Here is a 14,567-nt window from a genome sequence, read left to right on the forward strand (position 1 = left end):
TACTCCCTCCTCTCCTATCTCCTCGGCTGTGTCCTGTGTCCTCTGTCAGTCCCGGGCTCAGTCTCTCCTCCCTCCTCCCCTCCCTCCGCTCCTCCCCTTCCTCCCTTCTTTCCTCTCCTGTCTCCTCTCCTCCCTCCTCTCCTTCCTTCTCTCCCCTCTCCTCTCTCCTCTTCCCTCCTCTCCTATCTCCTCTCCTCCCTCCTCTCCTTCCTTCTCTCCCCTCTTCCCTCCTCTCCTCCCTCCTCTCCTTCCTTCTCTCCCCTCTTCTCTCTTCTCCTCCTCCTCTCCTCCTCTCTCCTGTCTCTCTCTCCTCTCCTCTCCTTCCTCTCTCTCTCCTCCTCCCTCCTCCCTCCTCTCCTCCTCCCTCCTCCCCTCCTTCCTTCTTCCTCCTCTCCTCTCCTCTCCTCTCCTGTCTCCTCTCCTCCCTCCTCTCTCCTCTCTTCTCTCCTCCCTCCTCCCCTCCTCCTCTATCCTCTCCTCTCCTCCCTCCTGTCCTTCCTTCTCTCCTCTCCTCCTCTTCGCTCCTCACCTCTTCACTCCTCTCCTCTCCCCTCTTCTCCTGTCTCTTCTCCTGTCTCCTCTCCTCCCTCCTCTCCTCTCTCCTCTCCTCCTCCTCTCCTCCTCTCCTCTCTCCTCCCCTCCTCCTCTCTCCTCTCCTCCCTCCTGTCCTTCCTTCTCTCCTCTTCGCTCCTCACCTCTTCACTCCTCTCCTCTCCCCTCTTCTCCTGTCTCCTCTCCTGTCTCCTCTCCTGACTCCTCTCCTGTCTCCTCGGCTGTGGGCGTGTCAGTCCGGGCTCTGTCTCTCCTCTCCTCCCTCCTCTCCTGTCTCCTCGGCTGTGTCCTCTCGGCCGTGGGCGTGTCAGTCCGGGCTCTGTCTCTCTTCGTTGGGACTCGCGCTGATGATTGCTGCGCCTCCTCACGCGGACCCCGTTCAGCACGATGGAGTAAGTATGCACACTTTAGCGTCTCTTGCTCCGTCTTTCGTGCACTTTGCTTTGTTTCGGGCACATTTCCACGTTTTGCTCTTTTGTCTGCGCGCGTGAACGTGCCCTGCGTGCCTCCGTCCGGTGCCGCATCCAAGGGCCACAGCGCTGAGTCAGGCGGTTCAGATGCGCCAGAGCTCCAAACTGCACCAAAAGCCGCGACGCAAAGTCTGCAGCGCGGCACAAAGCGGCACCGGACAGGACACACGTGATTCTCCGGTACAGCGCCGCGTTTATGAGATTTGTGACAGTTCATTCATTAAAACGTGTGGCCTACTTTGCACAGCGGAAGGACACCGGAAACTACACATTCTGAATCGATAATCCTCCAGAGATGTGATAATTAGATATTGATCAGATTTTACCAGAAACGAGCTGATTTGGAATCAATATGAACCATGAGAAGTTAGAGCAGCACAGGACCGGCTGCTTTCCGGCCTGTGGGACTTCACAATAAAACAGCAGCAGACTTAAAGCTCTACTGTGTCACTTTCCTGGTGCAGGGTCCTCAACCTTTTTGTCTCCGTGGAGATGTTATTGCTTTGTCTGCAGTGTTCCACAGTTCGACATTTGACTTGACTTCTGGGTCTTCTGTGTCCAGTTCAGGTGAAACACCAACATTGAACAGATCCGGTCACTTTGCCCCACATACCTTGAAAAATATGCACTTGCCTCTCCGCAGATCTGACCTGTAACTTGCTCTGGTAGTGTCTCCTGCTATTCACTATCCAGGCCATGAATACAAGGTACTGGCCCTTCAACCAGAAATGTTGCATCATGCAGCTTTAAGTGCTACTTGATGAAAGAGACATTTAATTATTCATGACGAGATTGCTCTTATACACTCTGCTGTTCATGTATGATAATGTATAGATATAGATATAGATTTAGATTGATGTATAGAACATCACTGGCCTATCACACTGATCCATCCACACATGCTATAGGCCTCACATTTAGTTCTCCAGCACTTTCACTTTGACTGTTTCTTCACTTGTAAGTGAAGGATTTCAAGGCCACTTTTTCCACCCAGAGGAATCAAAACATGATAAAAACTATTTTTTAACTATAACCTGGCTAACAACAGACTTACATGTTTGTCATTGAGTTTTACACTGGAACAACTTCCTGAAAGTGATTGGGAAAAAGGCGGAGAATTGGAATGTTGTGAATCTGATCGGTCGAAACATCATTGTAGTAGAAACCAGAACGACGTCTGTACGAAATGCCTGTACATAAAGTACTCCAGAGGAAAGCCTGTACATAAAGTACTCCAGAGGAAAGCCTGTACATAAAGTACTCCAGAGGAAAGCCTGTACATAAAGTACTCCAGAGGAAAGCCTGTACATAAAGTACTCCAGAGGAAAGCCTGTACATAAAGTACTTCTGAAGAAAAGCCTGTTGCATACCTCTTAACAGTCTGTCTGTAATATTTCAGGTGTAAGTAAGGTGAAATTGTCTCTAGACCTTTTGATTCTTAGTTCTTTTGATTCTTGGTCTTGTGCTGTGGCTCAGGAGTAGATGAGATCCAAACTTGTATGTTGCTATGGAAATGAGTCCATCACTCCGTTGCCATGGAGATGGGCCTAACAAATGGGTGTCTCTGGGGCGTCTGGGAACCATCTGAACCTGGGTCAAGTGTGAGACGCTCTGCTGGTAATAAAAGAGGATTTATGGACACGTGGAATATTTCTCTGCCTATTCTAATGAAACTCTTAACACTTGTGAGCAGCTCTTTTGTGATTGGCTGATTAGGGAGAAAAGGCTGGTGGAACATGGTCACGGTTGTAATGACAGGGCCTAAAAGTGGAAAACGTGGCTACAACCTGCCTGTAACAGCTCATTCTGATTTGGACAAATATCTAAGAACATAATACTGCTCTACTCTAAAACCTCTTCAGGCATGTTTTTGATGTTTTTGATGAGGAACAGTGTTATAACATGGTAGAAATCCACCCTCAATTCCTAATATGGAACTCTATTCCATATTCGCCCTGTCACCACAGCATCATGAGCGAGCCATTTGGGAGCCCTCACTATAAAGCACTATTGATGATATGATTTCAAATCAGGGTCAGGCTGACTTGTCCATTCTAACGTGAAAAGGGGGATGTTTTGACACTTAAAATAGATCTGACAATCAGATACTATTTTGATTTTCTTGTTTAAAAGTAAACTCTCATTTAATGTCATATTGAGAGAAAATCAAATAGCTCTGAGGCCATTAGTGGCACTGAGGGCAAATGGGTGGGGGCCCCTCCAGGTTCAGGGGCCCTAGGCGGCTGTCTATTGTTGCCTAATGGTTGCGCCGCCTCTGATAATTGATCATTAAGAATTTAGTCGATCACGTTCATTTTTAATCAACAAATTGAATGTAGGTTGCTGTGTGTAGTTTAAGGAGACGACACTGTGTCTGACACAAACACTGGAGTTGTGGACTCACAGTCCCACGTTTGGGCTCTGTACCACTCAGTAAGTGCTGACCACATCAGCGCACAAGGAAAGAACAGATTTTTTAGTGCTTATAGTTTATGCCACTGAGCCATATGGTTTAGTTTAGTTTCTGTGAAACGTAAACAAATGTGTCAAAGCTGCGTTAAACACATGATAATGTCAAACGGGCTGATGTGGCTCTGTAGTGGTGATGGTTTATATGTTGTAAAATTGAGTTTATTTATGCAGATTAGTAATAGTAATAATAATGACGATCATTTTAATGTAAAATGTTAATGATTAATCGAAAATCAATCATTAATTCTCCCGACACTTGATTAAGGAAATTTAATCGAATGCCCATCCCAACTTTAAACTGTGGTAGAAGAGCTTCCTGAATAATACAAAACATCTCCTTAGTTTCCTCTGTTCGTCTGAGTCGTGTGTGAGGGACAGTGCTGGAGCAGGTGCAGTCCTGCGCCCTCTACTGGTTGTCCTTCTCTCTGTAGTACAGTGTGGATCTTCATGGGCTCTCCTCCTCTCTTTACCCCTCTGTGCTTTATCCAGCCAGTTTTGTGATCTTTTTTCTTTTTCCTGGAAACGCTTTTTGGCAGAGCACGGTCTCCATGGCGACGGCTGCGTCTTTGTTGGAGCTCAGTGGAGACAAAACACTGGAGCCTGGACATCAGCACAGCCTGGCACGACTCAGACCACTCTCTGTGCCCACTGTGTGCAGACGGCAGCGACAACTAGGCCATACACAGCACAATCTAGTTCTGGTTTAGTCCTGGTTTAGTCCTAGTTTAGGTTTAGTTTAGTTCTGGTTTAGTCCTAGTTTAGGTTTGGTTTAGTCCAGGTTTAGTCCAGTGTTTAGTTCTGTGTTTAGTCCTGGACTCTGGTTTTGTCCTGGTTCAATCAGCTCTGATGTAGCCTGTACCTGAGACATTAGTCCTGGTTTAGACTGGTATTGCTCCAATTGTGTTTTGACATATTTCTTGTTTGGATGTGGTTTGCACTTAGTCAAGTGTTTCTTAAGTTTAGACTGATTTAGTTCCAATTTCCTGATTTAGACATGGTTTACTTCTACTTAAATCCTGGTTTAGTCCTAATATGGATTTAGTGTTGCTTGATTTATTCAACATGTGTAGTTTAACCTGGTTTAGCCTAATTTTAGACCAGATTTAGTCCTGGTTCAGTCCTGGTTCAGTCCTTTACAATAGCAGTTGTATAGTGCAGCGTCTGATGAGAATGGGGACTAAAATAGAAGGACATAATCTATAAAAAGAGCCCATGTACAGAGTTCTGATGGCCCTTGGTGTGTCTGCTTCATAAGCACTGCTACAAAGGCTCGACTTTTATTATGCTTATTCTGCATAAAAACGTAACTAACCCTGGTGTTTAGATCTGTACAAACATGTTCTGAAATGTGATTCGTGGTCAGATTTAATTTTTTCTTCTGGACATGTTTGAAATGTGAACTTTGAACAGAATCATATTATGAAATTATAATTTTATGGCTTTTATGTTGACTATGTATGACAGGAATGTAATTGTCGGTGATTTTCACATGCATGTTTGTTGTCCTTTAAAGCCCAAGGCAAAGGGAATTTTTAGATTTAGTTGATGGTTTTAATTTGACACAACATGTCACTGGTCCTACACAGACCACAGACACACTTTAGACCTTGTACTGTCTTATGGTCTTCCTCTGGACAGTATCTTTGTTGGTGATGTTGTATTCTCTGACCATAGTCCTGTTATGTTTGATTTTAAGATGCACAGTGACATGAGACTGCCTGGTCATGTGCACCAGAGTCACTCTATAAAGCCGGAAACTGCTGTTAACTTTCCCCCTCTTTTTATGGAATCTGGTGACCTGGGTACGTCCGTGAGTACTGAGGAATTAAACTCGACCTGCTGTGTTGTATTGGACATTGTTGCTCCACTGAAAATCCTAAACCCAGATAAGAGCCACGGCTCAATGAAGCGACATGCGCAAGTGCCGTAGAGCAGAGCAAAGGTGGAAAAGTGGTCACTTGGAAGTATCTTACCAAATACTTAAAGACTGCTGACAGTCTATCAAAACACTGTTAAGAGTGAAAAAAATGAAATATTTCTCAGATCTGATTTTAGAAAATGTCAATAAATCTCATATTCTTTTTAAAACAATTGGTTCTGTGTGTAACCCCAGTCCATCCAGCACTTTGGAAATGAGATGTGTGAACTTTTATTCTTTTACAATAAAGTTGCTGCTATTAGAGCCAGTGTATCTTCACTTGCGTCTACTTTTAACATTGGCCTAACTGCACAGTGCTCTGCTGTTTTTAGTCAGTTTGAGCCTGTGTCACTGTGTGTGCTCACAGGGATAGTTCACAAATTAAAACCTGCCCCACGGTCCCAACTCGCTTATGTTAAGGAGAGCATAATTAGAGCCTGACCGATATATCGGTTGGCCGATATGCTTGCTGATAGAGGCCGATATTTCACGTAGGCATGTTATACCACGTTATAAATCTTAGACTCTCTACATTATGTTAATTTAATCCAATTTACAGACAGATAAATGTCCAAATATGTGGCTGTGCATCAGTATTTATCTACGGAGTCATTTGTCAGTGTGTGCGTCTGTACTGTACCTGAACACACCCCCAGAGTCACATGCGTTTGTTTACACCCGCCGACATAGATCCATGTGCAACACTGAGATTATCTTCTTTTTACGATCAATCGGTTTGAGTCTGGATTAAAAGGACATTTATTAGTGCAGACTTGTGATGTGGGAGGAGCCTGTGTGAGCGCTGAGTGTTGGAAATATGTCGACTTTGAAGCTAGTTTTGGTTCCTTCTGATAGGTAAGTGATTAGCTGCTGTAGCTCTCACACATAAACAGGCTGTTTTCTATTGGTCTATTGTAAAGAGACTGTATTGGCTGTATATTTGTTACTGGACCTGCATTGACATGTAAATGAGCTGTGAATAGACGTGTGAATGATGAAATTTGTGCATATAATTAACTACCGCGGCGCGCAGCATTTACGGCTAAAGGCTAATAGCGATTGTTTATTTACTCATGAGTAGTGATGAGTCGGTCGCGAACGAAGCGGCTCTTAGAGCCGGCTCTTTGAAGTGAACGACGGGAGCCTGATCCTTACTGGGATTGGGAGCCGTGTTTTTTCTTTCTCTCACATTTTTCTCTTTACGCCGCATGCAGGCTTGTGGTAGTTTGACAGCGGCAGCGGCTAAAAACGAAACTTTCAAAAATCTGCATGTGCATAGGATAAAAAAAAACGTGCATATATATATATTCAGCATAAAATAAATAAACCAGGACTAATCTTGGGGTCGAGAGAGATGGAGACCGAGTCCCAACACTCAGTCCTAAGTTCTGGTTTAGTCCTGTTTTACACATGGTTTAGATCTGTTTTAGACCTGCTTTAGTCCTATGACATATCATGTAAAGAGTCAGAATAACAATAAATGTTGCCTAAATAAACCCAATTTAAAATCCACTAGAGCCAAACCTAAGTTTTTTTTTTAATAATTCAAGCTTTACAGTGAATTTTTACATCACTAAATATATCGGCTATCGGCAGCACCAACTCCCATTATATCGGTATCATATCGGCCACAACAAAATCCATATCAGTCGGGCTCTAATCATAACAGCAGTTTTTCTTCTAACATAGTCCCTTCTTTTTGTCAAATGGCTGTTGTTGAACCACTGATCAAGAAACCTGGCCTCGACCCTACAATTTTGTCTAATTATCGGCCAATTTCCAAACTTTCTTTTGTGGCCACGGTTTTGGAGAAAAGCGTTATTGCATAGCTGCAGCCTTTTTTAGATGCAAATATCACTTGAGTGAGTCTGCACTTTTAAAAGGTTTAATGACCTGCTTTTAATGACTGATTCTGGTGACTGGCTTAGGTCAGACCTGTCTGGGCGGTCCTTCACTGTACACCTGGGGGACTCATCCTCTCCTCCTTTGGACAGTGGAGTTCCCCAGGGTTCAATTCTTGGCCCATTACTATTTGTCTTGTACCTCCTCCCTCTTGGTGAGATTTTTAAATCGTGGCTTGTTATATAATTTTTATGCTGATGACAAATTTATCACAGCCAGTTATTAAAGGTAATCATAGCAGCCCCCTGACACCTCTTATTGACTGTATAAGGGACATCAAGGTTTGGTTGGCTCAATTTTTTTTTTTTTAATTGAATGAAGGAGGTTATATTGTTTGGATCTGGTATCTCTCTTGTTGATGTGGGATTGTTAAAAGATCATCTCTGTCCCGCAGCCTCAGTTTCACCCTAGACGGTGATTTTAAATTTGACAAACTGTGTCTTAAAATCAAGTTTTTATCATTTGCGGTCTTCATCCAAAGTTAAACCTTTTTTTCAACAGGTTGTGTGCTTTTATTTTGTCACGTCTGGGTGACTGCAACCCACTTTACAGGGGCATCTCTCAAAACTCACTTCCCCGTCCAGAACTCCACGGCACAACTTTTAACAGCAACCAAAAAACAAGAACATATGTGTGTCTTTGCACTGAATTCATGTTCGATTTAGAATTGATTTTAAGATTTAATCGTTTGTTTTTAAAGCTTTGAATGGACTGGCCCCACAATACATCTCAGACCTCATCCAGATTTACTCCCCCACTCGCGCTCTGTGGCACACAGTGGAGAGTTTTAAGTCTCGTCTTAAGACCCACTTTTACGATCTGGCTTGGGCATTTTTAGCTTTATGCATTTTAACACTTTTTAAAAATTGTTTTTATTTATGATTTACTGTCTTTTATTGTAGTAATGTGTCTGTGTAGCACTTTGGAAACTGTCATGTTTATAAAATGTGCTATAGAAATAAAGTGGATTGGATTAAATCACAGTCACAATGCTCATCATTTTTGTTTTACAAAAATCCTTCAGCCCTGCCTCTGGTCCTGTGCCACTGGGTTTGGTTACTGTGAGGTTGCTGCTATTGTTTCTCTGAGCAAGACACTGTGACATTAACGTGGCTGCTGTAACAGGAACAGCGTCTGGTGTAAAAATCTACCAAATCACATTGACTAGTGTTTTATGAAACATGAGGGGGACTGTGTAACAGCCACCAGTCTCCTCCATAGAGACGTTACTACTTCCACAGTTTGGCATTAAATGTGTCCATCTCCAAGGATGGAATGTAGGGATGTAACAATATCCAAATCTCTCAATGTTCAAAACCTGTTGCTACTATAAAACCTGCATTTAAACAAAGCATCTTGTAATTCGATGTAATTCGATATATTGTGACCCTTCATGGTGTTATTGTGAAACTTCTGACGATACGACATCATGATATTTCAGTTATTGTTACATCCCTAATGTAATGTCATACTGAGACGAGCAGATGATGTCACCAGCACAACGTACAGGTCAGATCTGTGGAGAGGCAACCTCACCAGTAAAAATGCAGCTTTTTCAAATCTTATTGATCAGTTATTCACAAACGTGACATGTAGAGTTTTAGAGTGCAGAAATCAAATCACATGTTTTTTGCGCTGAAAGTGTAAACAGTCCTTAGCCTCCTAATGTAACTGTCTCCATGGAGACTTTTCCAGAGTATGGCTTTAACTTTCTATTATTTATGGAATCTGCAGGTGATCTGCCAACTCAGGAAAGTGACATATTGTTGCTTTAATACACGCAGGTTAGATTAGTGCCATGAATACTGTTTAATGCCATACTGTGGAATATTGTAGGCAAAGAAATGGCTTCTCCACAAAGACAAGCAGGTGATACATCCTTCATCAGAAAAGTGCCACAATGCACCTTTACAGAAGTCCAGTGTCAGCTGCAGCCGGACTCTGAACAAACAAACTTGTGTTTGTGTTTTACAGAGTGATCGAGACCGACCGCATCAACATCATCGCGGTGAGTCCAAACACCTTCTCACTCTGAGTGCTTAGGGGTTCCACCCCCTTCCATACACATACATACTGACATTGTTTCCTTGAGCAAGACACTTCACTAGCCTATGGCTTGTAAAAGTCATACAAATTGCCATCTTTAGATCTCAAAAAAACAGCAAGTTTACTGATTCAGAACAGGTGAAAGCTTGTGTGAGGAGATGTAGCTTTGACACCCACTGACTTCCTGTTTCCCATGATGCCACAGGAGAAGAGGAAATGGCAGATGGAGGTAGAGAATAAGAGACGGCAGCTGGAAGATGACAAGAGAGCTCTGCAGCACCTCAAGGTACAACTCCACTCTGTCACACAGTCACAACCTGAAGCCCAAGCCCTTTACCTGGATGTCACTGGTCTAGTGTCAAAGCACTGGTGGAGAGTAAATGTCTCTGGAGCAACACCAGGCTCCAGCACTGAGCAGCCGCTTCTCATCTGCTCAAAGCTCTTGTCCACATGTACTCCAAAACCTCATTCTAATCTCATGTCTGGACTTTTAAAGTTTTTATTTTACTCAAAGACATACACTTACTCTTGTGAGCTTTAAGTCATGTCTTAATGCTGTTATCTCCTCAAAAACAGACCTGGAGTTGATTTTGTTTCATTCTTGTTTATTATTAGTTTCTCTGCACCTCCTAATGCTCTGCTCCACCTTGTGATGTCATGTAGTGGTAATTTTCATGTTAACAGCTCCTTTTACCTTTAGTTCAGGGATGAAATTATCCAAACGATTCTAGTGAAGGTGTGTGGAGACATCACGAGGTGGAGCAGAGTGTTTTTTGTTTGAGAGAAGAACTTGTGCTAAATGTGCAGAGTTTGTGACAGGTTTGACTCAGAGGTGGTGGTTGAAGGATGTTTAGCCGCTGCGTTCCAAATAGGAAGTGACCGTAGCCACACTTCCAAAACCATTGCCCCTCTCTGTGTTACTGCTGCCGTGAGCCTCAACATTTTGGTCTTAAAATCAGGTATGAAAACCCCTCACCTTTTGGCAAAATTTGCCATTTTGAAGCCAAAACAGTTGACCTACATGAATTTTGTAGATTCAATGAGAAAAGTTTTAGGTCTCGTCTCGGACTCAAGCACATTTGACTCGGTCTTACTCAGACTCGAGGTCTGACACTCGTCGAGTGCTATTATATATCATTACTGCTGATGTTGTTGGCAGTAAACATGTACCAGTGTGCGGGAGTGTGCGGGAGTGTGCGGGAGTGTGCGGGAGTGTGCGGGAGTGTGCGGGAGTGAGCGGGAGTGTGCGGGAGTGTGCGGGAGTGTGCGGGAGTGTGCGGGAGTGAGCGGGAGTGTGCGGGAGTGAGCGGGAGTGTGCGGGAGTGAGCGGGAGTGAGCGGAGTGTGCGGGAGTGTGCGGGAGTGTGCGGGAGTGAGTGGGAGTGTGCGGGAGTGTGCGGAGTGTGCGGAGTGTGCGGAGTGAGCGGAGTGTGCGGGAGTGTGCGGGAGTGAGCGGGAGTGAGTGGGAGTGAGCGGGAGTGAGTGGGAGTGTGCGGGAGTGTGCAGGAGCGCGGGGGTTCTCACTGCAGCCCGTGTGTCACCTGGAGCCTGCGGACATTGCGTGACACATCACAAACACACACACCCCAGTGCACTGCTTGTCCACAACAGTGTGTGTCCTTGTGTACTAGTGTGTTCACAGAGCAGGTTAAACTTTTTAAAACATCCTACCTGTCCATCTGCCTCACGTCAGCGCGCTGTTCCTCGCCTTTTCACGCTCTCGCTCCTCCCGTGTACAGCACACATTGGCTCAGTCGCGATGATTAGAAGAGCAAGATGAAACGCAAAACAAAAGCAATGTTAATTTATGCTACTATGTTGTCACAGCAGGCCTACTGAAGTTTGCTTAATAAAATGGCAAATAAATCTGTTTTTGTTTCAATGTGCGTTTGTTTTGCTAAATATGCGGAGGCTGGTAAATACCTCTGTAAAACCAGTAAAAGAAAAAGAGAAAAATCCCACCCACTTTATTCACTTTTTTCACAGTTTTGTGTAAAGTACCAGTGGAAGTTCTCTTAAAGAAGGGGTTTTCAAACTGTGGGTGAGGGTCCAAAAAAGGTGTGCAGAGTGTTTCAGTGCAGTACAGTTTACCTTTGCCTTATTTTAGGGCTAAATGAACATCAGTCAGATCAAAAGGAGATAGAGCTACAAAAGCATTGATATATATGTGCCAAAATAACTGTAAAATACAAATCAATGTAGAAAATGACAAAGATGGTCTTGACTTGGTCTCGAGAGGCCATGGTCCCTAGGTTCTGTAGTGGTCTAGGTAGGTTCCATAGTGGTTTAAGTTAGTTTCCTCAGTGGTCCATGGGCGTATACATAGTTGTATATGATTTTTGATACTTTTGACGACACTATTTGTCTGTATATTTTATTGATATATTTCTAAAGGAGGTGCCTTTTTCTCATAGATGGCGAATCTAATGTAATCTGTTCAGTGTAAGATTAGGCTGAGGAACATGGGGAACACAAGACCCAGTATCTCACCTGACTATTATTGTTTTAGTTAAGCAGAAAGCTCTGTTCCTGGGACCATCTCAGACAGACAGTTGTTTTTCTCTCCTGGTGCGACATTACTGTGGTCTTCCATTGCTACTGTTGACTCCATGACCTTTGCATCTTCATTTTGTAACCACACTGAAGACTCATGTATTTAAACACCTGTTGTATTCTTCTCAAAGCAGTCCCTTCGTCTGTGATGGGGTGCGGTCACTAAGAGCTCCGAGTCATTACCCAGGATTCAATGGGGCTCTGGGGAGATGACATGAGCACTAATGTATCACTGATACTGTCAATGTGAAGAGGGAGAGGAGGGGCTGGAGAAGAGAGAGAAACATACAATCCAACCATCTGAACAGAGAGAGAGAGAGAGAGATGGGGGGTCATGTTATATGGACACACTCATGCAGTAATTCAAGCCTGGTATTTCTGTTTAAATCTCATTCTTTTTATTGATCTTATTTAATATTAGGGGTGTAACGACATGTAAGTCTCACGATATGATATTGTCCCAGTATGGACCTCACGGTATGATATTTATTGCAATATCGTTGGAAAGCTCACGATATCCAAATCAATATCCAAATCTTTTGGCATGATATTTTCACGATATACATCTCAGGGTACGATATTTATTGCCGTATTTTGTTGAGGCTAACAAAACTGCTACTTTTCATCTTAAAATGCCTTGACAAGATTTAACTTATTTCTTCTTATAGTCTGCACTGAAACGGAGCAAAGGATCATGGTCTATGTAGTTGCCTCTGTCTTTTTTTAGTTATTGCTGCATCATAACTCTTCATTTAAGAAAGAGACTTGTAGTTCGATATATTGTGATGGTCCACGATATTATTGTGAGAACTTTGACTATACGATATCACGATATTTCAGTTATTGTTTACATCCCTATTTAATATTCTAATTTTATGAGACAGAATTATTATTTTTTCATGATCTATAAGCCATAGTCATACAAATTCAAGAAATAAACCCTAGAAATATTTCACTGTGTGTCATGAGGCTGCATAATGGATGGATTTGACTTTCTGAAATGAGAAACACAACAAAAACACAATCCTTTTTATGATATTAAAATTTTTTACACTGGACTAGTACTCCAAAATGAGCCCTTCTTGCAGGTTTCAGATGATCAGAGCGTTCTATCAGCCAGTATTATTTAGTACAGTACAGTTAAAATGTAAGTTTTTGTTGTAACAACAAGTTGATGGGTTTAGTCACTGGTAGAAAATACATCACATTACATTGATGTAGAGATGTAACGATATCCAAATCTCTCTGTACGATATTATCACGATATACACCTCATGGTACAATATTTATTGTGATATTTTGAAGAGGCTGATATAATTGTAGATAGGACACTTTTTTGCTTTTAAAATACCCTGACAGGATTTTGGTGTGAATTATTTCTGTCATAATTCCAAAAATTGTTCAAGTTGTCTGCACTGAAATGAATCATGGGATTTGTAGTTTCTGATGTTCATAAGCTGTTGCTTCTATAAAACCTGATACGATATCACAATATTTCAGTTATTGTTACATCCCTACATTAAATATTTGTGAATACACTTTTTGACTATTTCATGATAAAGTATAATGTTATTAATAGGGGAAATGTGTCTCTTGTCCCATCTGGGAGTATGGCACCATCATTCTAGAACGTGAAAAAGAGAATGTTCTGGAGCTCTGTCAGAACTACTATAAGACCCCATGGAAATCCTGTTACTGTGTATTGAAAATGTTGTTCATAATCCGTATTAGTATAAGTATATTTTATGATAAATTATTTTGGTATGAAATTGTTATTGAGTATTGACAGAAGTGGTCGAGTAGCCAAAGCCTGTACTCAAGTAACATTAACGTTACTTTAAAATAATATTACTCAAGTAGAAGAACAAAGTACAGTAGTGGTTCAAGAAATGTATCAAGTAAGAGTAAAAAAGTATTTGAGAAAATTACTACTCAATTAAGAGTAACTTAAAGGTGCACTGTGTACCTTTTTGGTTGGGATTGCGTCACCTGCTTATTTCTATGGAGATGTTTTTTCTCTGTCTGTAATGTTCCACAATGTGACTTTAAACATCTCTACTTTACATTTATTCAATTACAGGTGATTTTACAGCTGTAAACTACCTATAAAAACTGTTATTGTGCCTGCCTCTCCTCGACAGACTCTATATCAGGGTTGGGTTACAGGATCCCGCGGTATCAAAAAGTTGCAATGATATCAGTTTCATTACCATCATTAAAAAATCTGCAGTGCATAAGGACCTGATATAATATTATAATTTATTGATACATAAATTAGTTTGCTCAGCACAAATGAATGTGTGGTTGTATTTTCAATTTAATGTTATATCAATTTATGTTATTGTCACGATTTAAAACTAATAGTGTGTGTAAAATGTTTCTTGGGGAGATGACGTTCGATTAGTTTCGTTCCATTGTCACATGACGCTCATAAGGGAGACTAAGACAAGATGGCAAGTCCGACCTCAAGAGAGTTGGTCCCAAACAAAATACTAATACTTCTGCAATTGGCAGCATTTTGGCCTCAGGCCACATTTATTTACCTTTTACAGAAATGAAACTTAAAGCCACATGTCTTATTTGCATAAATTATAAAGTGCTGATAAAAACAGCTCGCTCCGTGTGCGCTGATGCAGTTCAGCTTCTGTCGGACTC

At 42.2% G+C, this 14,567-nt stretch overlaps 1 protein-coding gene across 3 annotated transcripts in view; it reads left to right on the forward strand.

Moving 5' to 3' along the window:
* Positions 1-724: 724 nt before the first annotated feature.
* palm1a (paralemmin 1a) overlaps positions 725-14,567 on the forward strand; it is a 28,983-nt gene continuing 15,140 nt past the window's right edge. For 2 of the 3 annotated variants that reach the window (XM_055165329.1, XM_055165331.1), the window contains exons 1-3: positions 725-944; positions 9,289-9,322; positions 9,566-9,646. In XM_055165329.1, coding sequence (XP_055021304.1) covers positions 940-944; positions 9,289-9,322; positions 9,566-9,646 — 120 coding nt within the window. In that variant the 5' untranslated portion in view covers positions 725-939. Of the gene's footprint in view, positions 945-9,109; positions 9,184-9,288; positions 9,323-9,565; positions 9,647-14,567 lie in introns of those variants that run through there. The other variant, XM_055165332.1, reaches the window with a different exon arrangement.

This window comes from Boleophthalmus pectinirostris, unplaced genomic scaffold (genome assembly GCF_026225935.1).
Source record: "Boleophthalmus pectinirostris isolate CB_2022bp ecotype Guang Dong unplaced genomic scaffold, ASM2622593v1 HiC_scaffold_7, whole genome shotgun sequence".
NCBI lineage: Eukaryota > Metazoa > Chordata > Actinopteri > Gobiiformes > Gobiidae > Boleophthalmus > Boleophthalmus pectinirostris.